The following is a 24,576-nucleotide window of genomic DNA, read 5'->3' on the forward strand; positions in this document are numbered from 1 at the left end:
AAGAATGCTTGAACTGGGAGAAAATGTCTGTATGTGGGTAAGTAACTGGCTCAGTGATAGAAAACAGAGGATGGTTATTAACGGTAAACACTCAGATTGGGTCACTGTCACTAGTGGTGTACCTCAGGGGTCAGTATTGTGCCCTATTCTCTTCAATATATTTATTATTGATCTTGTAGAAGGCTTGCACAGTAAAATATAAATTTTTGCATATGACACTAAACTGTGTAAAGTAATTAACACAGAAGAGGACAGTATACTGCTACAGAGGGATCTGGATAGATTGAAGGCTTGGGAAGAGAAGTGGCAGATGAGGTTTAACACTGACAAATGTCAGGTTATGCACATGGGAAGGAATAATGCAAGTCATCCGTACATACAAAATGGTAAAACACTGGGTAACACTGACATGCAAAAGAACCTAGGAATTTTGGTGAACAGCAAACTAAGCTGTAGAAACCAGTGTCAGGCAACTGCTGCCAAGGCCAATAAGATAATGGGTAGCATCAAAAGGGGCATAGATGCCCGTGATGAGAACATAGTCCTACCACTTTACAAATCACTAGTCAGACCACACATGGAGTACTGTGCACAGTTTTGGGCTCCTGTGAACAAGGCAGACATAGCAGAGCTGGAGAGGGTTCAGAAGAGGGCAACTAAAGTAATAACTGGAATGGATGGACTACAGTACCGTGAAAGTCTATCAAAATTGGGGTAATTCACTTTAGAAAAAAGACGACTGAGGGGAGATCTAATAACTATGTATAAATATATCAGGGGACAGTACAGAGATCTCTCCCATCATCTATGGAACTCTCTGCCTGAGGAGGTGGTGGTGAGTTCACAAAAAAAGTTAAAGAGGGGCCTGGATGTATTTCTGGAGTGTAATAATATTACAGGCTATAGTTACTAGAGAGGGGTCGATGATCCAGGGAGTTCTTCTGATTGCCTGATTGGAGTCGGGAAGGAATTATTTTCCCCTTAAGTGAGGAAAATTGGCTTCTACCTCACAGGTTTACTTTTGCCTTCCTCTGGATCAACTTGCAGGATAACAGGCTGAACTGGATGGACAGATGTCTTTTTTCAGTCTTATAAACTATGTTACTATGATATGCATGACAAATTGCCACATGACCAAAGGTGGGTCTAGGTTGCCTTCCTTTAACCAATTCAAGACCAAGCTAGTTTTTACCTTCAGAACCAGGCCATTTTTAGCAAATCTGACATGTGTCACTTTATGTGGTAATAACTAGGGGTGGGCGATAAGGCCTAAAATCTATATTGCAATATAATTTGAAGCATGTGCGATATGCGATATATATTGCAATATATTATTTTCATCTGTATGTATACAAAAAATACAAATTAATAAATGTCATCAGCCCCATGCCATTACTCATGTCACTACCAGAGCTTTGAGACGTTCTCACAGCTCTGTTTCTCCACCCCTGTGATGATGTCACAACTAGAGTTTGGAGGAGTTCTCACTGCTCTGTTTCTCCGCCCCTGTGATGAAGTCTTTACTTTCTGTTTCCTTCCTCCCAGCTGTTCCTCCTGCGGTTGATTTCCCTGCCTTTAAATCACCCCTCCTCCTATTGTAGGGCGTGGATTATATTTCTCATTTCAGTTGTAGCTCTTGCTTGAGTATCTTCACTTGTAGCTATCAGTTCACTGGACCTGTGTTCTGCTGCAGCAAGCACTCCGGATATTGCCAGCTGTCCTTGGATCCGTCTTCTCTGCGGCTGCAGCACCTTCAGCTAAGTGTGCAGACATTGTTGTGTACCTGGTTATTTTTTGACTGGATCTGAGGTGGCCACGGTTCCCTCCATATACTGAGCAGGGCACCGGTGGCCGTGCCCCTTCCACTATTGTAGGGGTTACAGTGGTCATCAGTCTTAGGTACGTGGGTATGCCTCGTTCCGCCATTTGGATCCGGGCATGTGCTTTAGCAGCATAGGGAGAGCTTTGAGGGTCTGACAGGGGTCACCCTTTATCCTCCCTAGTTTGGGTCCGGTCAGTAGCTCTTTTTACTGTGTATACTCTTGTTGCTCACATACAGCCGTGACATTATAATCCACCAAAACCGTCCTTCTTTGACATGGATCCGCTTTCTGGCCTGGTTGACCGCATGCAGGGTCTTTCTTTGGAAGTAGCGGATCTCCGTCAATCTATGACTCAGCTTCAAGCATTGGGCTCTGCTCCGGCTCATGGAGTCTGTTGCGAGCCAAAGGTCTCACTTCCGGAAACGTTCTCCGGGGGCAGTGAGAATTTTGTTCGCTTCAGAGAGGCATGCAAACTCCATTTTTGCTTGTGTCCCCACTCCTCTGGTAAGGAGGAGCAGAGGGTGAGGATTGTCATCTCCCTGCTCAGGGGTAATGCTCAGACTTGGGCTTTTTCGCTGCCATCAGGGGATCCCTCCCTTCAATCCGTGGAAAGATTTTTCGTGGCCCTGGGGCAGATATATGATGACCCGGATCGTGTTGCTCTGGCGAATCTAACTTACGTGTTTTATGCCAGAACAAACTGTCTGCGGAGCTTTATTGTTCTGAATTTCGGAGATGGGCAGCTGATTCAGGTTGGAATGATGCTGCACTCCGGAGTCAGTTCTGTCATGGTCTCTCAGAGAGATTGAAAGATGCGTTTGCTTTCCATGAGAGACCAACGTCCTTAGAGTCTGCCATGTCATTGGCGGTACGCCTTGACAGGCGTCTAAGAGAAAGAAACAAGACCTCTCTGTCCAGCCATTGTCAGTCTAGGGGCAATGGTGCGGACTCATTCAGTGTGCAGGGGCCTCATCCTGTCTTGCTCCCCTCTGAGGAGGAGCCCATGCAGCTAGGTCGACTTGCCCCTGATAAAAGAGGATTTAGTCCTCAGAGTATGGTGTGTTTTTGTTGTGGGGGCATAGGTCATTTGGCAAATGTTTGTCCATCTAGGAGATTCTTGAACTGTACTAAGAGCGATAATAAGAGAAAAACCTCAAAAGGTAAATCATCAAATTCTGCTTCATCTGCTACTTTGGGCAAAGTTGATGTAGGAATTGATGCTTTTCCTCTGACCTGCAGTTCCCGTTTTCTCCTGTCTGCCAGGGTGGCGCTAGAGAGCAAGGTCATTTCTTGTGAGATTTTTGTCGATAGTGGAGCGGCCGTCAATCTTATTGACACTCAATTTGTAGCCATGCATGGTTTTCAGGTTTGCACATTAGAAAAGGATATACCTGTTTTTGCTATTGACTCTGCTCCACTCTCACAGAGATCTCTGAAGGGCATTGTTCACAATATCCGGCTAGCTGTAGGTGACACTCATGTGGAGGATATATCTTGTTTTGTCCTTAACGGATTGCCTTCTCCTCTAGTTTTGGGGTTACCCTGGCTAACTAGACATAACCCCACTATTGATTGGCAAGGAAGGCAAATAAATGAGTGGAGTGACTTTTGTAGCGAGAATTGTCTCACAGCGACTTTTGCAGAGGTGTCTACTAAAACTGTGCCATCATTTCTCTCTGATTTCTCGGACGTATTTTCCGAGAGCGGTGTTCAGGAGCTACCTCCTCACCGGGAGTTTGACTGTCCCATTAACCTCATTCCCGGCGCCAAGCTGCCAAAAGCACGCCTCTACAATCTCTCACAACCGGAAAGAATCGCAATGCGAACTTATATCTCCGAGAGTCTCGATAAGGGGCATATTCGTCCCTCAAAGTCACCTGTGGCCGCGGGTTTTTTTTTTGTTAAAAAAAAAGATGGCTCTCCGAGACCTTGCCTAGATTTTAGGGAGCTGAACCGTATCACGATTCGCGATCCCTATCCCCTTCCTCTGATCCCGGACCTCTTCAACCAAATTGTTGGGGCCAAGGTGTTTTCCAAATTGGATTTGAGAGGCGCGTACAACCTGGTCAGGGTCAGAGAGGGGGATGAATGGAAAACGGCCTTTAATACCCCTAACGGGCATTTCGAGAATCTAGTTATGCCTTTCGGCCTGATGAATGCTCCGGCCGTCTTTGAGCATTTTGTTAATAGTATTTTCTACCATTTAATGGGGAAATTTGTATTGGTGTATCTTGATGATATTTTGATTTTTTCCCCTGATGTTCAGACCCATCAGGATCATCTTTTTCAGGTTCTGCAGATTCTGCGGGAAAATAAATTGTACGCCAAGCTGGAGAAATGTCTTTTTATGGTATCGGAGATTAAATTTCTGGGTTTTCTCCTCTCTGCTTCTGGTTTTCGCATGGATCCGGAGAAGGTCCGTGCTGTACTTGAGTGGGAGCTTCCTGAGAATTAGAAGGCATTGATGCGCTTTCTGGGTTTTGCGAACTATTACAGAAAGTTCATTTTGAATTATTCCTCTATTGTCAAACCCCTTACTGACATGACAAAAAAGGGGGCGGATTTTTCCTCTTGGTCGGAGGAGGCGCTTGCAGCCTTTTCTAAGATTAAAGAGAGTTTTGCGTCTGCTCCCGTCTTGGTGCATCCCGATGTTTCCTTACCTTTTATTGTTGAGGTGGGTGTGGGTGCAGTTTTGTCCCAGGGCCCTTCTCCTGCCAAATGGCGACCCTGTGCCTTTTTCTCTAAAAAACTCTCCCCGGCAGAGAGAAACTATGATGTGGGAGATAGGGAGTTGTTGGCCATCAAGTTGGCTTTCGAGGAATGGCGCCATTGGTTGGAGGGGGCCAGGCACCCTATCACCGTTTTTACCGACCATAAGAATCTGGCATACTTGGAGTCGGCCAGGCGTATGAATCCGAGACAGGCCAGATGGTCTCTGTTCTTCTCCAGATTCAATTTTGTCGTCACATTCCGACCTGGGATCAAAAATGTGAAGGCTGATGCTCTCTCTTGCTGTTTTCCGGGAGGAGGAAACTCCGAGGACCCGGGTCCCATTTTGGCGGAGGGGGTAGTTGTTTCTGCTCTATATTCCGATTTGGAGGCCGAGGTCCAGGCTGCCCAGACTGAGGCACCTGCCCGTTGTCCTTATGGGAAGTTGTTCGTGCCTCCTGGGCTACGTCACAAACTCTTCAAGGAGCATCATGATACGGTTCTTGCTGGTCACCCCGGGAGTAGAGCCACGGTAGATCTCATTGCTCGGAGATTTTGGTGGCCGGCTCTTCGTAAGTCGGTGGAGGGTTTTGTGGCTGCTTGTGAGACGTGCGCTCGCGCTAAGGTCCCTCGTTCACGGCCTTCAGGTTCCCTTCTCCCGTTACCCATACCTTCCCGTCCTTGGACACACCTGTCCATGGACTTTATCACGGATCTTCCTCGTTCCTCGGGGAAGTCGGTGATCCTGGTGGTGGTGGACCGTTTTAGCAAGATGGCTCATTTCGTACCTTTCCCTGGTTTACCTAATGCTAAAACGTTGGCGCAAGCTTTTGTCGACCATATTGTTAAATTGCACGGCATTCCCTCTGATATTGTTTCCGATAGAGGCACGCAGTTTGTGTCCAGGTTCTGGAAGGCTTTCTGTTCTCGCCTGGGGGTTCGGCTGTCCTTCTCTTCTGCTTTTCACCCGCAGTCGAATGGTCAGACTGAGCGCCTCAATCAGAATCTGGAGACATATTTGCCCTGTTTTGTGGCAGAGAACCAGGAGGATTGGTGTTCATTTCTCCCTCTTGCTGAGTTTGCTCTGAACAACCGTCGTCAGGAATCTTCTGATAAGTCACCATTCTTTGGTGCATATGGGTTCCATCCGCAGTTTGGGACATTCTCGGGAGGGGCTCTTTCTGGTTTACCTGAGGAGGAGAGATTTTCCTCGTCTTTGTCTACCATTTGGCAAAAGATTCAGAGTAATCTTAGAAAGATGAGTGAGAAGTATAAGCGTGTGGCTGATAAGAGACGTGTGCCTGGTCCGGACCTGAATGTGGGTGATCTGGTGTGGTTGTCTACAAGAAATATTAAACTGAAGGTTCCCTCCTGGAAATTGGGTCCCAAGTTTATTGGGCCTTATAAAATCTTGTCAGTCATCAATCCTGTTGCCTTCCGTCTTGATCTTCCACGGGTTTGGAAGATACATAATGTATTTCACAGATCTCTCTTAAAACCATATGTCCAGCCCACGGTACCCTCCTCTTTGCCTCCTCCTCCGATTTTGGTTGATGGCAATCTGGAGTTTGAGGTTTCCAGAATTGTGGACTCTCGCATTGTCCGCGGTTCTCTTCAGTACCTCGTTCATTGGAAGGGTTATGGTCCTGAGGAGAGGATGTGGGTTCCGGTGTCGGACATTAAAGCCACTCGCCTCATCAGGGCATTTCATAGGGCTCATCCTGAGAAGGTGGGTCCTGGGTGTCCGGAGTCCACCCGTAGAGGGGGGGGTACTGTCACTACAAGAGCTTTGAGACGTTCTCACAGCTCTGTTTCTCCACCCCTGTGATGATGTCACTACTAGAGTTTGGAGGAGTTCTCACTGCTCTGTTTCTCCGCCCCTGTGATGAAGTCTTTACTTTCTGTTTCCTTCCTCCCAGCTGTTCCTCCTGCGGTTGATTTCCCTGCCTTTAAATCACCCCTCCTCCTATTGTAGGGCGTGGATTATATTTCTCATTTCAGTTGTAGCTCTTGCTTGAGTATCTTCACTTGTAGCTATCAGTTCACTGGACCTGTGTTCTGCTGCAGCAAGCACTCCGGATATTGCCAGCTGTCCTTGGATCCGTCTTCTCTGCGGCTGCAGCACCTTCAGCTAAGTGTGCAGACATTGTTGTGTACCTGGTTATTTTCTGACTGGATCTGAGGTGGCCACGGTTCCCTCCATATACTGAGCAGGGCACCGGTGGCCGTGCCCCTTCCACTATTGTAGGGTTTACAGTGGTCATCAGTCTTAGGTACGTGGGCATGCCTCGTTCCGCCATTTGGATCCGGGCATGTGCTTTAGCAGCATAGGGAGAGCTTTGAGGGTCTGACAGGGGTCACCCTTTATCCTCCCTAGTTTGGGTCCGGTCAGTAGCTCTTTTTACTGTGTATACTCTTGTTGCTCACATACAGCCGTGACAACTCAGCGTCAGCCTCATGCCATTTGCCAATTGCCGTCAGCAGACATGTCCCCAGAGCCAGTGCCATCAGCCCCATGGCATTTGCCATCATCTATCAGACTGTCTGATGATGGTAAATGCCATGGGGCGCTGATCTGATGGCACTGGCTCACTGCTGGGGGACACATGTCTGATGATGGCAAATGCCATGGGGCACTGATCTGATGGCACTGGCTCACTGGGGGACACATGTCTGAATAAGACATGTGTCCGCCAGTGAGCCAGTGCCATCAGATCAGCGCCCCATGGCATTTGCCATCATCAGACATGTGTCCCCCAGCATTTACCATCATCAGACAACATGTGTCCCCCCTGCTATATATTCAGACAGATCAGCCGGTCTCAGTGCCATCAGAAGATGATCAGGTTCTGGCCATCCTTTGCAAAATAATCCTTTCCTTATCCACTCCCCCCCCCCAACCCCGATCCTCCAGCAAGAGTCCCCGTCCCCCCACAAGAGTCGCTGTTATTATACTTACCTTTCCTGCAGGGTGCTCGGCAGCGGACGGCTAATGGAGTCCGCAGATGTGGCGTCTTCTTCAAGCACTGGGCGGGACCTGACTGACGTCACATACAGCGTCAGCAAAGCGGGCTGACGCTGTATGCACGCCGGCCCTGGCCAGTACAGCACGGAGTCGGGAGGCCAAGGAGCGGTGAGCCAGAAGCTTCTGCGCAATCATTTACTACCGCTCCGTGGTCATATCGCGGGGCGGCGATATACACAAAATCCATATCGTGGCACATATCATATCGCCAATATCGCCCACCCCTAGTAATAACTTTAAAATGCTTTTACTTATCCAGGCCATTCTGATATTGTACTTCATGACACTAGTAAAATTGAGTCAAAAAATTTCATTTTAATTTATAAAATCATACCAAATTTACCCCAAAATTTGAAATATTAGCAAATTTTCTAATTTCTATTTCTCTACTTTTATAATAGACAGTAATACCTCCAAAAATAGTAATTACTTTACATTCCCCATATGTCTAATTCATGTTTTGGATCATTTTGTGAATGCCATTTTATTTTTTGGGGACGTTAGAAGGCTTAGAAGCTTAGAAGCAAATCTTGAAATTTTTCAAAATCCACTTTTTAAGGACCATTTCAGGTCTGAAGTCACTTTGTGAGGCTTACATAATAGAAACCACCCAAAAATGACCCCATTTTACAAACTACACCCCTCAAGGTATTCAAAACTGATTTTACAAACTTTGTTAACCCTTTAGGTGTTCCACAAGAATTAAAGCGAACCTTTCACCTCATTTTCACTTTATAAACTAGCAACAGTACCTTATAGATTATCTTGAGTGTGTTGTTATCCATGTTAGTGCCGCTTTCCTGGGCTCTTTATACTTAAAAAAATCGTCTTATAAACTTCACATTCGGTGCTCCAACAGTCATGCAACCAGTCAAGGGGGTAGCCCTTCCATCTCCTCTGGCCGTACCGCCCCTGCCCTAACCCCTCCTCTATGCTCCTTAACTGACAGCCGGCTCAGTCGCTGGGACGGCGGTTCTGAAACCTGCGCATGCGCCGTCCTCCTGATTCGCCGCGCGATCCCGTCTTTCTTGCTGACAATAGTGGAGCGCGCGCACGGGAGGGAGAGCAGACAGGTCGGCATCGCGTAAGGCGCATGCGCGATTCTCTTACATGATCGCGCTTTTGTCAGCAAGAAAGACGGGATCGCGCGGCTAATCAGGAGGACGGCGCATGCGCAGGTTTCAGAAGCGCCGTCCCGGCGACTGAGCCGGCTGTCAGTTAAGGAGCATAGAGGAGGGGTTAGGGCAGGGGCGGTACGGCCAGAGGAGATGGAAGGGCTACCCCCTTGACTGGTTGCATGACTGTTGGAGCACCGAATGTGAAGTTTATAAGACGATTTTTTGAAGTATAAAGAGTGCAGGAAAGCGGCACTAACATGGATAACAACACACTCAAGATAATCTATAAGGTATTGTTGCTAGTTTATAAAGTGAAAATGAGGTGAAAGGTTCGCTTTAAAGGAAAATGGAGATGAAATTTCAGAATTTCACTTTTTTAGCAGATTTTCCATTTTAATCAATTTTTCCAGTAACAAAGCAAGGGTTAACAACCAAACAAAACTCAATATTTATTACCCTGATTCTGTAGATTACAGAAACACCCCATTTGTGATCGTAAACAGTTGTACAGGCACACAGCAGGGTGCAGAAGGAAAGGAATGCCATATGGTTTTTGGAAGGCCATGTCACATTTGAAGACCCCCTGATGCACCCCTAGAGTAGAAACTCCAAAAAATGACCCCATTTTGGAAACTACGGGATAAGGTGGCAGTTTTTTTGGTACTATTTTAGGGCACATATGATTTTTGGTTGCTCTATATTACACTTTTTGTGAGGCAAGGTAACAAAAAATAGCTGCTTTGGCACCATTTAAATTTTTTTGTTATTTACAATGTTATCTGACAGGTTAGATCATGTGGTATTTTTATAGAGCAGGTTGTTACGGACGCGAAAATACCAAATATGACAACTTTTTGTTGTTATTTTAGTTTTACATAATAAAGCATTTTTGAAAAAAATTATATTTTTAGTGTCTCCATAATCTGAAAGCCAAAGTTTATTTTTTATTTTTGGGCGACTGTCTTATGTAGGTTCTCATTTTTTGCGGGATGAGATGATGGTTTTATTGGTACAATTTTGGAGTGTGTATGACTTTTTGATCGCTTGGTATTATACGTTTTGTGATCTAAGGTGATAAAAAATGGCTTTTTTTACACCGTTTTTATTTTTTACGGTGTTCATCTGAGGGGTTAGGTCATGTGATATTTTAATACAGCAGGTTATTACGGATGCGGCGATAACTAATATGTATACTTTATTTATTAAAGTTTTACTCAATAACAGCATTTTTGAAACAAAAAAAATCATGTTTTAGTGTCTCCATATTCTGAGAGCCATATTTTTTTTTTGTTTTTGGGCGATTGTCTTAGGTAGGGTCTCATTTTTTGCGGGATGAGATGACGGTTGGATTGGTATGATTTTGGGGTGCGTATGACTTTTTGTTCGCTTGGTATTACACTTTTTGTGATGTAAGGTGACAAAAAAAATTGCTTTTTTTTACACCGTTTTTATTTTTATTTTTTTACGGTGTTCACTTGAGGGGTTAACTCATGTGATATTTTTATAGAGCAGCTCGTTACGTACGTGGCAATATGTAATAGGTCTACTTTTTTAAAATTTATTAAAGTTTTATACACTTATATTTTTAAAACAACAAAAAAAAATCATGTTTTACTGTCTCCATAGTCCATTGTTTTAGGTAGGGGCTCATTTTTTGTGGGATAAGCCGACGGTTAGATTGGTACTATTTTGGGGGGCATACACCTTTTTGTTTGCTTGGTGTTGCACTTTTAGTGATGCAAGGTGACATCACATCACAGTTTTTATTTTACTTTTTTGACAGTGTTTACCTGAGGGGTTAGGTCATGTGATATTTTTATAGAGCCGGTCTATACGGACGCGGCGATACGTAATATGTCTGCTTTTCTTTTTTCCCTATTTTTTACAATTTTGTTTTTACTTTATTTTGGGAAAAGGACGCTTTTTTTTTTTTTTGGACTTCATCTTTTCAGGGTTTGATCCGTTTCAATTCAGTACAATACATTCTGTATTGTACTGAATTGAACTGTCAGCATCTCACACAGTGAGACGCTGATAGTTGCCTAGGAGACCCAGCGCTCAGGCTTGATCTCCTGGGCTTCCGTAGGCTGGCAGCTCGGATGCCTGTGGAAGGCATCGGGGCTGCCATAGCAACCATCGACCACCTGCCAGCGCAGAGCGGAGAAGGGGGACGATGGAGTCATCAGTGTGTGCGGTGATGCCGGCGGATTAATCCTTTCACGTGTGGTGGTCAGTGCTGACCCCTGCACGTGAAAGGGTTAATCCGCCGGCATCACCGCACACACCGATGCCGGCGGATGCAGCAGGGGCCCAGCTATCAGTAACAGCCGGGCCCATGCTGTGGATCCCATCACTTACATGCACGTGAGGATGCGGCAAGGAGCCACATTCGCTCACGTACATATACGTGATAATGCGGGAAGGGGTTAATAACCATCACATTTTTAACTGGCCAAGTTAGCAATGCCGAACTTCACTGTATATGGTAATTCATTAGTTAGTTTTAATTCAGGTTCACGTTGAACCAGTAAAAAATTTACACAGAGAAGGATAAACCCACAGATGTTCAGAGCATGAATAACAAACAAAACTCCTTCCTATTGTAAGGATTCAGGTCTCCAGAATATAAGGAATAGAGAAATTACCAGCGGTATGTTCATAACATGCTTTGGAAACTATGAAATAAGCAAGTAAATATTACTAAAAACATTTAACTGCAAAGAAAGAAAAAAGAGAGAAAGAGGACAGCGCCTCATGTGTGGTGTTGCTGGAGACAGTATCGTATATATAGATTTGTAGTTCGCTTACCAGATCCTGTTGTGAAGAGTCACAACAGCTTTGCAGGCTCCTGCTGGTAAATATCCCGACCAGCATTTGGGGTCTTGACTGCAGCCTGGATTTCTGTCTGCACCCAAAAGGTGCGGGTGCTGGAGTTGAGATTAGATGTAAGTTGCAAAACCAAACAAACTTTATTTATTGTCAAGTAAAGCTATTGGAACCATACCCTCCATGTTGATGTTATCCTTGGCAGCGCCCGCAGCAGAGGTCCGTTTGGTTTTTCAACCTACGTCTAAAAACATTTAACTACCATTCACTTTATTTTAAAAGAGGTTTTCCAAGTCTACCAATCAGGTCTTTGAAGGAGCTGCAGAACGTAACAAGGTATCCTGAAGATAGGCCATCAATAGTCAGAATCACGAAAAACACCATCAGGCTGGGGCTACACAGCGATCGCTGCGACACACATTGTAAAACCGACGATCACTGTGTAGGACTGCAGCCTTTGAAATGAACCGGGGTCAAAGCACAGCTCTCAAGTTGCTGCAACCCGAGAAACGCAAGAAATCTAGCAATCTGGGGTTTCAGTAACTTATGAGTCATGTTGTGACCCCATTCAGCTGAAAGGAAGCAGTGCTCCACAGTGATTGCTGGCTGTATGGCGTGTGTCGCAGCAAAGATTTCCGTGTAGCCCGAGACTTAAAGGGAACCTGTCATCTGGATTTTTGGTATAGAGCTGAGGACATGGGTTGCTAGATTGCCGCTAGCACATCCGCAATATCCAGTCCTCATAGCTCTCTGTGCTTTTATCGTGTCAAAAAAACGATTTTATATGTATGTAAATGAACCTTAGATGAGTCCTGTCTCCTCCATGCTTGACAGATGAGTCCAGCGTTCTCTGACTCTGAGCCCAGCCACGCCCGCTCTGAAGGAGCCCAGCACCGCCCCGCATCCTCCGAATCTCCTCCTTGCTCCCCGACATCACAACGCTAGAGCGCCGTAATCTCGCAATGCGCATGCGCTAATTTGTTCCCTGAGGCTGATGCCAGCACAGGGAAGAAACACTATGCCGAGATTACGGCGCTCTAGCTTTGTGACATCGGGGAGCAAGAAGGAGATTCAGAGGATGTGGGGCGGTGCTGGCCTCCTTCACAATGGGCGTGGCTGGGCTCCGGAAACGTTAGTAGCCTCATTTACATACATATAAAATCGTTTTTTGACACAATAAAAGCACAGAGAGCTATGGGGACTGGATATTGCGGATGTGCTAGCGGCGATTTAGCAGCCCATGTCCTCAGCTCTATACCCAAAATCCAGGGGACAGGTTCCCTTTAATCCCTTCCTGACGCAGTGACTTTCCATTTTTGCATTTTCGTTTTTCGCTTTCTGGAGTCATAACCTTTTAAGTTTTCCATTCACTTGGGCTTGTTTTTTGCAAGACAAGATTTACTTTTTAATGTTACCATTTAATATGGCATACAATGTAGTGGGAAGCGGGGGGAAAAAATTGTGGCGTGGAATTTGAAAGAAATCCCCACAATTCTGCCACAGTTTCATGGATATTTTTTTCTTTTAAGGCATTCACTATGCGGTAAAACTGACTAGTGCTCTTCATTCTCCAGGTCAGTACGATTACGCCAATACCACATATGTATAGTTTTTATTGCATTTTAATACTGAAAAAAAACTTTTTAAAAAAATGTCTTTTTTCTTTTCATTGCCATATTCTGATCCTCATAACTTTTTTTATAGCTATGTCTACAGAAATGAAAATCTGTAGCATTCAAGTCCATAAAGCGCGTGCTTTACGGCTTTCTGGCTTTTCAGGTGTCATGGTCACATTTGACCACGGTATCTGAGAAGTTAAATGTCCGCGATCGTCAATACCACCTATTACGGCCATTAGCTGCCAGCCTCTGCTCCGGAGCAGGCACCATCTTTAAAGACCCAGTATCCACGATACATGTACTGTGGATGTCGTAAAGGGGTTAAGAAAGCACTTCAGGACAGCAGTTAAAGGAGTATTCCCATCACAATGATCATTGTTAAATCTGTTAATGATTTGACAGTGATAATTTTTGTAAATACATTGTATTACCCAATTCCCACCCTTTTTGAGAAAATAAGTCCCCTCTTACCTGATTGTTGTCTTTTGGGCCCCCCTGGTTACGGCCACCTCTCGCCTGTCGAATCCCGTGGCCGCGCTTGCGCAGAAGACTGAAGATTTTCTCCCGGCCGGGCCGCACAATGTCCTGAACGCGCACGCCACCACGCATGCGCCATGATGACTTCTTCCTGGCCAGTATAGTACAGAGCTGCGAATGCGCACGCCGGCTCTTACTATACAGGCCAAGAATAAGTCACCATGGCGCATGCGTGGTGGTGTGCGCATTGAAGACAGCGCGCAGCCCGGCCGCGAGAAGACGTCAATGTAGCTGACTGAGCCCGCCCAGCCGAATCCAGGAAGTGAACGTCGCGCTCGCCGTAGGTAAGTATGAAAACTGTTGATGGGAATACCCCTTTAAGCACAAACAGGGAAACTTATTGACAATAAGGCTACAATCACCCAGGTGTTTTGACACTTTCTTCCATCATTTATTTGTAATATACAGTATAAATGACAAAATTTAAAGGCAAGGTTAAAGGGGTTGTCCTACAAAAAATATTCTACAGTTTTTAAAACAGCACCTGGATCTGAATTATTTTGTAATTGCATGTAATTAAAAACTTAAAGGGGTTAATCGACCACTGAAATGCCCCCCATATGCCCGGGCCCCTCACACGCAATGTACATACCTGGCCCCCCCGACACCCGCGTCGCTCCTGGACTTTGTCCGCTGCTGCTTCTCCCCGTGAGTGGATGAAAACCACCGGCGATTGGAAGGGGGAAGGGGGGGGAATTGTAGGCGGTGACGGGGACGAGCCTCCCTAGCGTCACCTGCAATGATAGAGAGGCTTGTAACCGTCTGCCATTGGCTGCTCCCCCTCACCTTCCGACACTGAATATTTTCATCTGCGCATGAGGAGAAGCAGTGGCGGCCGTGCGGGAACAGGAGCAATGAGGGTGCCGGGAAGCCAGGTAAGTACATTGTGTGTGAGGGGCCCGGGCATATTTGGGAGCATTTCAGGGGTTGGATAACAACTTTAACATAGCTACTGAGTTATTCAGTAAAATGTATATGTATAGCGCCACCTGTTTGTTCTCTTCCTTATTTCTCACTGAGAAGGCCGCACATGCTCAGTTCATCATTCGACTGCCTCCTGAGCTGTGATAGGGAGAGCATGGACACGCCCCCTTAGCTACAACAGAAAAGACACTCCTGAGCTGTTATAGGGAGAGCATGGACACGCCCCCTTAGCTGCAGCACAAAAGACACTCCTGAGCTGTTATAGGGAGAGCATGGACACGCCCTCTTAGCTGCAGCAGAAAAAACACTCCCCTTCAGCTTGATATAAATCTAGCAGAGCAATGATTGGGGAGATCTCTGGATCCATGTGAGGTACAGGGCTGGTTCTGGCTTTGTTAGAAAGGTTGTCATGTACTATATGATGTCTGATTTTCATTTTTTACATTAGTCATGGAATAATCCCTTTACGTTTACCTATCAGCATAATTTTACAGCCTACATACAGAATTAATATACATAGAAAGTTGTGTAACATACACTAATACCTTGAGAGAACCCTACCTTTCAAACAAAAATCTCAGAGCAGTGAGGATAAAAGCACATGGAACACCGAAGAGAAGATCCCTAGGACGTGGATACTGGACATCTTCGGTCTCCTTCATATCTTCCCAAGTTATTCCAGGGGGAAGCCAATATTCCTGTCTCCAAAGCCATTGGTTGAACAGAGCATCCATTCTGTGCCAAGAAAGACAAATGTGGTACTAAATTCATTTATTCTGTAATGTAAGAAATCCCCACTATTAGGCCATGTCCTGAAGAGGCATATCATTTTGAAGATTTGGACCTGGATTGCTGAGAATTTCACCTAATGCATTGTTAATGGGTTAAATCAGTGCCATTTCTGTAACAGAATGAGCATCCGGCAGTTAGAAAAATCCACAGCATGCAGAAAATTCTGGTATATGTGGGTTTTCTCCACATAAGATTCATTTATAGAAAGGTCCCTAACATAAAAAAATTAGGAGATACATTATAGAAATAGGGGGTGGCAAAAAATGGGTGACTTTTGGATTGGATACAATCAGACATCCGCAAGTGTTTTGTGGTCCGCAAATTGCAGATCCGCAAAACTAGGGTACCGACCATGTGCATTCCGCATTTTTCGGACCGCACATGGCCGGCCCTGTGACAGAAATACCTATGCGGACCCTGAACTATAGATGTCTGAATGGACCCTTATGGAGAAACTGAGGGAGTGGAGAAGTTTAACATTTAACGAGCACATATACCAGTCCTCAAGTGCCAAAGGGAACCAATCATATTGAACACGGTGCCTGGGCACGTTATAGAGCATGAGGAGCTGAGCAGATTGATATACAGATTGTTCCTCAACAAAACTCTATAACTTGTAGTTCTTTCATTTAAATCCCTGCTCATTCTGGGCTTTGAAGTCAAGGAGGCGATCCTATCAGTGACCGACAGCCTTCAATCTATGAGTGTGTATATAGAGCTAGCTGTCAATCACTGATAGGACCGCCTCCTTCACTTCAGAGCCCAGGATGAGCAGGAATTTCAATGAATAAATCACTGTATCGTTCGCCCTATAAGTCACACTATGCCCCCCCCCCCCCCCCCCAAAGTGGGGGAAAAATGTCAGTACGTCTTATGGGGTGAATACTAAAATGAGCGCTTCCATTGTGAAGAGTACATTGACCTGCCCAGTGCATTTTAAGTACATAGCCTGGCAGTTTATCCCGTGGATATTCACAGCAGATCTAACAATTCGCAATTCAGAGAAATCTATTCAGATTCAGCTACGGATTCCCTGCAGAATTTGTCATGGAAGCCAGCAAAATCCATGGCAGAAATTCCACAGCAAATTCTGGCTGTGCCTTTGGTCTAAGGCTCACAGAATGCTTTTGACTTGATACCGCAGCGTAAAGTTAATATTTCCTGTAAAAATTTGGTGCCATCATTTTTTTCCAACGAGGTAAACACTGAGGTTGCTTTGCAGTAATCGGGTGATTTTACTACCATAGTTTCACTGTATATCTCATCTTTTTTATTAAAGCCTATGCACACAGGCGATTGGACATGAACTAGCAGTCAATAAACGATACTGTGCAGGACTTTCCCCACAGACATCGCAGTGTGCTTTAAGATATTTCGATCTGCCAAATAACCAAACAGTACAATGTATCTGAATGTACAACATTTGAATTTACGATGTAAACAATGTACAAGGCAATGCTAATATCCAGGTCCCTATTTTTCGCCCCATAAGACGCACTTTCCCCCCCCCCCCCCCAAAAGTGGGGGGGAAATGCCCCTGCGTCTTATGGGGCGAATGCTGCCATTTTACATCGCAGTCTGCGATATATCAGCTGGAGGGGGTAGGGAGGAGGGGCCGGTGTCATGTAAATGCGGCGGGGCCGGTGCGGTCACTGTACTCCAGCCCCGCCGCTCACTCACTTCCTTAATGCCTAAACCTTTTATAATAATAACTTTAATTGAAGTTCTGATCCGATCCCCAGCCCTATCTGTACTACTTACTAAATGTCCTGTAGCAGGCAGAGAAGGGCGGGCGGCCGTATCTCACTGATGTCACGTGCCTGCGCCGCCTGCTTCATTCATAAAGTAGGCGGCGCAGGCACGTGACATCAGTGAGTTACGGCCGGCCGCCCACCCTGCTCTGCCTGCTACAGGACATTTAGTAAGTAGTACAGATGGGGCTGGGGATCGGATCGGAACTTCAATGAAAGTTATTATTATAAAAGGTTTAGGCAATAAAGCAGTGAGTGAGTGGCGGGGCCGGAGTACAGTGACCGCACCGGCCCCGCCGCATTTGCATGAAACCGGCTCCTCCCACAGGTTTAGCTCCGGTATATTAGGGCATCTGTGGATGCCACAATTATGGGGTGGGGGATATGTGGATGGCACTGTTATGGGGTGGGGGATCTGTGGGTGACACATATATAGCAGTGCCATCCACAGATCCACCCCCCATAACAGTGCCATCCACAGATCCCCCTCCATAACAGTGCCATCCACAGATCACCCCCCCCATAACAGTGCCATCCACAGATCACCCCCCCATACCAGTGCCATCCACAGATCCCCCCCATACCAGTGCCATCCACAGATCCCCCCATAACAGTGCCATCCACAGATCACCCCCCCATAACAGTGCCATCCACAGATCACCCTCCATACCAGTGCCATCCACAGATCCCCCCTCACCATAACAGTGCCATCCACAAACCTCCCCCATAACAGTGCCATCCACAGATCTCCCCTCCCCATAACCGTGCCATCCACAGATCCCCCCATAACAGTGCCACCCACAGATCCCCCCCATAACAGTGCCACCCAAAGATCCCCCCATAACAGTGCCATCCACAGATCCCCCCATAACAGTGCCACCCACAGATCCCCCCCATAGCAGTGCCAACCACAGATCCCCCCCATAGCAGTGCCATCCACAGATCCCCCATAGTAGTGTCATGCACAGACCACCATTCTTTCAAAACCCACCAAAAGCACACCCTTTGGTTAAAAAAAATTTTTTTCTTATTTTCCTCCTCAAAAACCTAGGTGCGTCTTATGGGCCGGTGCGTCTTATAGGGCGAAAAATACGGTAATTAGAAAGGAAAGTCTTAGGGTACTTTCACACTTGCGTTAGAGGATTCAGGCAGGCAGTTCCGTTGCTGGATCCGGAAATCCGTATGCAAATGGATTGCATTTGTTTCCGGATCCGGCTGACAAAAGCATGGAAATACCGGATCCGGTGTCATCTGGAAAAACTGATCCGGATTTATTTTTTTCACATTTTTAAAGGTCTGCGCATCCGGTTTCCAAGAACACTTGGTACCGGATCCGGCATTAATACATTTCAATGGAAATTAATGCGGGATCCGGCATTCCGGCAAGTGTTCCGGAATTTTGGCTGTAGAAAATACCGCAGCATTCTGCAGTATTTTCTCCGGCCAAATACCATAAGAGGGACTGAACTGAAGACATCCTGATGCATACTGAACAAATTGCTCTCCATTCAGAATGCATTAGGATAAAACTGATGCGTTTTTTTTCCTGTATTGAGCCCCTGTGACGGAACTCAATACCGGAAAACTTTAACTTTAGTGTGAAAGTACCCTTACCAGGATATACAATGTCTTGAAGATACATTATATAATAAACACCGTAGAAAGTATTGGGATGGCTCACCCTCCAAGTTGCAAGGAAAAGGGTGCTCCCCCTAAAAAGGTTACCCCAGACCTTTAAGGAGAAATCAAATATGCCAATATGTAAGCGGGGCACACCTGCATCTGATTCACACCAAACGCTAATCGATGTTTAGTTTTAAAAATTTATTAAATACAATTTAATATAATTATCAGCGATATTTTCAATATAGGAATTTGCTGAGATAGAAATATTGTCCTTTGCAATTCCTTGCATATGATCTTTCACAGTTATAGCTCAAAAAGGTGTTTGGCTAGTGCACTGTGATAATATAATGATAAATTACTCACTGTTTGGAAGCAGTAAAGTGTTCGGATTTTTTTGCGCTTAACGTGGCGTCCCACGTATTATCAGCGCAGGTAGTCGTACCTCCGATCAACTTTAAATGTGAGCTATGAACTTGCAAACAAGGAAACAGTCCGCTTAAGTGCCGGGGTAGGTGTGTGGTTACACCCGCTTGAAATTTGTAGTAGCTTGATGTCTTTTTTCCCAGGACAAGACCGGACTTTCGTTTCTTTACGAAATATATTCGGATATTGTTGCAAATTGAGTAAAGATGCGCAGATAGTAAGCTGCGGTTTTTCTTCCTTTTGTAGAGACTTGTGTACACCAGACGCGTTTCGGAGTTAACACGACTCCTTCCTCAGTGGTCAAGTCTCATCTGTTGAATGGCTGTTTTTATAGGGCTGGATTCATTTACCCATTTAGGGATATGACATCATTTAGTGAAGACACCTGGAAGCTTGGATTCGGCTTGGCCGATCATTTAACCCCTTACTGGCAGTGTTTTATAAATAAACACCATCTTTCACCAAAATCCCGGTATAACAGAATTCCATACAAAGGCTTACTTCATATAGAATCCTTGGTCCCGTCTTTCTGCCCGTCCTATAAAGTGGAGATGCAGTTGGGTTTCTAAAGGGCTCGGTCTCTTCAAGACTTGACAATTGGACGGCTGAAGCCACAATACTAAAAGCAATGAACTACAGAAAAAGGCAGAACACTGAGTAGGATCTGATATAAAAGAAAAGCTCCCCTCTTTATCACGGCAGTCACAGGCACCTCAAAAGTGCATGAGAATAATTCTTCTCAACAAACCTTTTACTTAGAATAGGAAGTCTTCCTCAAAGTTCTCATTCTAAGTACAGTTCATTTCTTGAATAGTTCTGAGCCAACGGTTATGACAAATCCCATTCTGCCATTTGAACGAAAACTGTCTATATAGTCTGTCTATAAGTGTCTATATATCTATATAGTGCCACTATTTTTTAGCTCCCTTTGGTGGGCTCCTATTCCCACAAGTTTCACGCCTATCGCTGCCCCAGTGGTCTGAAGTAAAAATTCTCTTCTCCCACCAAAAAATAATTCTAAGAATGTACTGTACATGAAGAAATTACAAAAAAGTTGTCTAGTTCCTAACATATTATCAAAGAGGTTTTTCGGGTAAATAATATTGGTGACCTGCTCTAAGGACAAGTAATCAGTATCAGAACGGTGAGGGTCCGACTCCTGGCACCCCCTTCCCCCACCCATGAGCTGTCCGCCACAACCTTTGGCGCTGGAACAGAGCCGGACGCACAGCTCTCTTCAAAATGCAGTGGGCATGCCAGGTTGCCAGGGAGCTGAGCGGAAATAACCTGGCGCGGTCACTACACCTTCAACTGTTCTCCGTTTGAAGTGTTGCAGGGAACACCTGATCACTGGGAGTGTGGCATGTCCGACCCCCCACAGATCTGATATTCATTCCTGTGGAATCCCTCAATATGGAAGACACTTTCTTAACATACTTTTATAAATATCGATTTAGGTCTCAATTCTTTTATACGGTGCGAAAATTAGGCTTTATTATATGTATATTTTGTTGTTGGCATTTTATGCGTTTTACAATTATGACCCAGAATTTCACATTTTTAATGATAGTTTTATAGAGTTGTGGCATCCAGAATTAGGTCCCTTGATGAAGCCGGAAGTCGAAACTGGTAAGGCATTACCAGGTTACCCATCCACAGCTGGCGTTTTTAATATGCCTGTATGAAATGCTGTTTCCTGTGACTGCAATGATAAAGAGGCTTTCTTTCATACTGGATCTCCCACAGTGTTCTGTCTTTTCTCTATGGTGCTTTCTTTTTAGGATTGTGGCTTCAGTCATCTACAAACCTGATGACTTCCCCTGAAGAAAACAAACCCTTCAGAAATTTGGGACACATAGGCCCTGTGGTGATATGACGGCAATGTAGCACGCACACACAGGGATAGTACAGCTCTAAAACTCCCCAGACCCACTATCCCTGCCTACTTGCACAGTCACCCCATGAGGTGATCCTACAACTGACCGACGGTCTCTATACTACATATGTGAGGTAGGGACACGCAAACAGGGAATAAACAAACATACACAATAAGAGTAGTCGTACAGTACCAGGGTCAAAAGCAAGTAGGTCAACGAAGTGCCAAGAATGCCAGAAGCAAACGAGAGAGCCAGACACACCAGAAGTCAAAACCAGCAGAGCAAATACAAGCCCAAATCGCCAGAAGCCAGAAAATTTAGATCCAGAAGTCACAGCCAAAATAAATGCAATACCACCAAGGAACATGAGGGGGAGCCAGAGGAACAGAAATTTATGGGCACCTGCACCCACGGGAACCAAACTTATAGAGAAAGCTGGGAATGGTCTCCTACTGGGGGAAGAAGCAGTGTGTGCTGTGATTCACGGGATATGTAGTCTGTACCAGAGGTATGTTTGGGCAGTGTGATCCCACAGATTTCCACATTCTTTTGGTATTTCTTGTAAATTCTGTTTATTTTTGATTTACAATATATATTTCAAAATAAATGAAACATTAAAGAAATTATTCATAAGATAAAGGCGGAGTTACTTCACTCCGATAATGAAATATACGATTCAACATTCACATTGAAGCATAGATCAAGACAGTAACAAGATTATTATTATTTATCTGTTGAAGAAATTACCATCCTCAGGCCAATTTCACACGCAGCAATTTTGGAGGAATTTATTGTTGTTCAGAATTTTTTTTAGATGTTCTTCAGATGTTATCTTATCATGAAAGTGAAAATGTGTACATTCATCGCGTTTTGGTTTGTGGTGTTTTTGTAAGGCCTCATGCACACGACCGTTGTTGTGTTCCGTTCCGCAAAATGGGGTTCCGTTGTTCCGTGACCCATTTCCGTTTTTGTTTCCGTGTGTCTTCCTTTATTTTTGGAGGATCACCAGACATGAAGGAAAGTAAAAAAAAATCTAAGACAGGTTTGCTATGCAAATGATAGGAAAAAAACGGACGCGGATGACAATCTTGTGTGCTTCCGTGTTTTTTAGCGGTCCCATTGACTTGAATGGGTCCGCGAACGGTTTCCGCAAAAATAATAGGACAGTTTTTTTTTTTTTTGACGGACTGGAACAACGGATCACGGACGCGGATGACAAACTGTGCATTAGCCGAGTTTTTAACTGACCCACTGAAAGTTTATGGGTCCGCAGAAAATCACGAAAAACGTCACAACGGGCACGGAATAAAATAACGGTCGTGTGCATGAGGCCTAACATTGTACCAAAACTGTAATAAAATCCACATTTGGGTTTCATGCCCGCTTTCCCAAGCAGCCAGCTAGGGTAAAGGGGAAGCGGAGAACTACAGATCATAGTTTGTCCCTCTGTTAAAGGGGTATTCTGGTAATTTGAAATTATCAGCAATTCACGGGATCTTATCTCTAGGACCCCCACTCATAATGAGAACAGGGGCCATGTACTCTGCATTCCCCCTCGCCAAAATGAACAGAGCAGCAGCAGGTCAAGCATGTGCACTGCCACTGCATTCATCTCTATCAGACTGCCTGAGATAGATGAACACAGCGCTCGGCTATTTCGGCTAGCTCTCATAGAGATGAATGGAGCAGGAGAGAACAAGGTTGACCTGCTGCTGCTCTATTCATTTAAGAGCCACTGCAGGGTATGGGGTCCCCATTCTCATGATCGGTGGGAGTTCTAGTGGTAGGACCTCCACCAACCTAATAGTGATCCCTTATTCTTTGGACAGGGGATAACTACAAATTACCAGAATACCCCTTTCACCCATAGAATACCAGTGCTCGGAACTGTTACAGTGCCGTACAGCTACGGCGAGCTGCGACTGCCTGGTCAGAGACAGGGGTCCGGCGGTCACTGATAGCGCATTGATCCTCGCTAGGCTGCGGTCAGCGATGACCGCAGGACGTGCAATAGGCATCTTGGCGGCCTTCAGTGTAAGCCTTTGAGATCCAGCCCCCTGGGTCTCACAGGCAAGCAGGTTGTAAGTGTATTACACTGTGTAATACACATACAGCCAATGCATTACAATACAGATGTATTGTGATGCATTGTAAAGGGGATCAGTCCCCCATAGTTGGACAAAAAAAAGTTCCCAAAATTAACCCCTTCAGTACCGGGCCACTTTTCACCTTAAATCCCTGGCAGATTTTTGCAAATCTGACGAGTCACTATATGTGGTAATAACTCTGGAACGCTTTTACTTATCCAAGCCATTCTGAGATTGTTTTCTCATGACACATTGTACTCCATGACAGTCATAAATTTGAGTCAATATATTTCACCTTTTTTTCTGTATTGTAAAGCATTGGCTGTAAGTGTATTACTGAATGTAATACACTTACAGCCTTCCTGCCTGTGAGATCCAGGGGGCTGGATCTCACAGGCTGTCACGGAAAGCAGCCACGATGCCTGAGGAAGGCATCGGGCTGCCTTCCCTGCCATCAGGTCCCTGTCACAGCAGCGCGGGGACCCGATGAAAGCTCCCTCTCCACATATCGCACGTGCCGCAGTCAGCGCTGACCGCAGCACATCTAGGGTTAATACAGCAGGGGTCCGGCTATCAGTGACTGCCAGACCACTGCCGCTGATTGGGCGGGTGCAGGAGCGCCGTAGCTGTACATGTACGGCGCTAGTATCCTACGGATTTAGTAAAAGAAATTATACAAAATAAGAAAAAGAAAAGTAGACATATTAGGTGAACGCCGTAAAAAATTAAATATAACAGTGCCAAAACAGTGGCAATTTTCTGGTCACCTTGCTCACAAAAAGTGTAATACCAAGCGATCAAAAAGGCGCATGTACCCCAAAATGGTACCAATTAAACAGTCATCTAATCCCGCAAAAAATAAGCCCCTACCTAAGACAATTGCACGAAAAATAAAAAACATATGGCTCTCAGAAAATGGTAACACATAAACAAGATTTTATTCTGTTCAAAAATGCTTTCATTGTGTAGACATATTATGTATTGCTGCGTCCGTAACAACCTGCTCTATAAAAATATCACATTATATACTCCGTCGCTGTAAAACGCTGGTGAACACTGTAAAAATAAAATAAATAAAAACGATGTCACCTTGCCTCACAAAAACTGTAATACCAAGCTATCAAAAAGTCGTATGTACCCCAAAATGGTACCAATTAGGGCTGCAGTAAACGATTATTTTAGAAATCAACTATTCTATCGATTATTTTTTACTATTAATAGAGTAATCTAATAAGAAAAAATTAATTAATAGACTGTTTTCCTTTATAAAAACTCAGAACCCCTGTGATCAGTCCCTAAAACCCTTTGTCCCCCCCCTGTGCGATCAGCCCAAGTGCGGTCAGTTCCCCCCAGTGCCATCAGCTCCACTATCCCCCAGTGCCATCAGCTCCGTTCCCCCCAGTGCCATCCGCTCCACTATCCCTCAGTGCCATTAGCTC

General features: G+C 45.1%; 1 protein-coding gene across 1 annotated transcript in view; it reads right to left on the reverse strand.

Moving 5' to 3' along the window:
- LOC120989619 (ceramide synthase 4-like) overlaps positions 1-24,576 on the reverse strand; it is a 207,434-nt gene that overhangs the window by 171,020 nt on the left and 11,838 nt on the right. The window contains exon 2 of the mRNA XM_040417835.1: positions 15,143-15,316. Coding sequence (XP_040273769.1) covers positions 15,143-15,315 — 173 coding nt within the window. The 5' untranslated portion in view covers position 15,316. The remainder of the gene's footprint in view (positions 1-15,142; positions 15,317-24,576) is intronic.

The sequence above is a fragment of the Bufo bufo genome, chromosome 2 (genome assembly GCF_905171765.1).
Source record: "Bufo bufo chromosome 2, aBufBuf1.1, whole genome shotgun sequence".
NCBI lineage: Eukaryota > Metazoa > Chordata > Amphibia > Anura > Bufonidae > Bufo > Bufo bufo.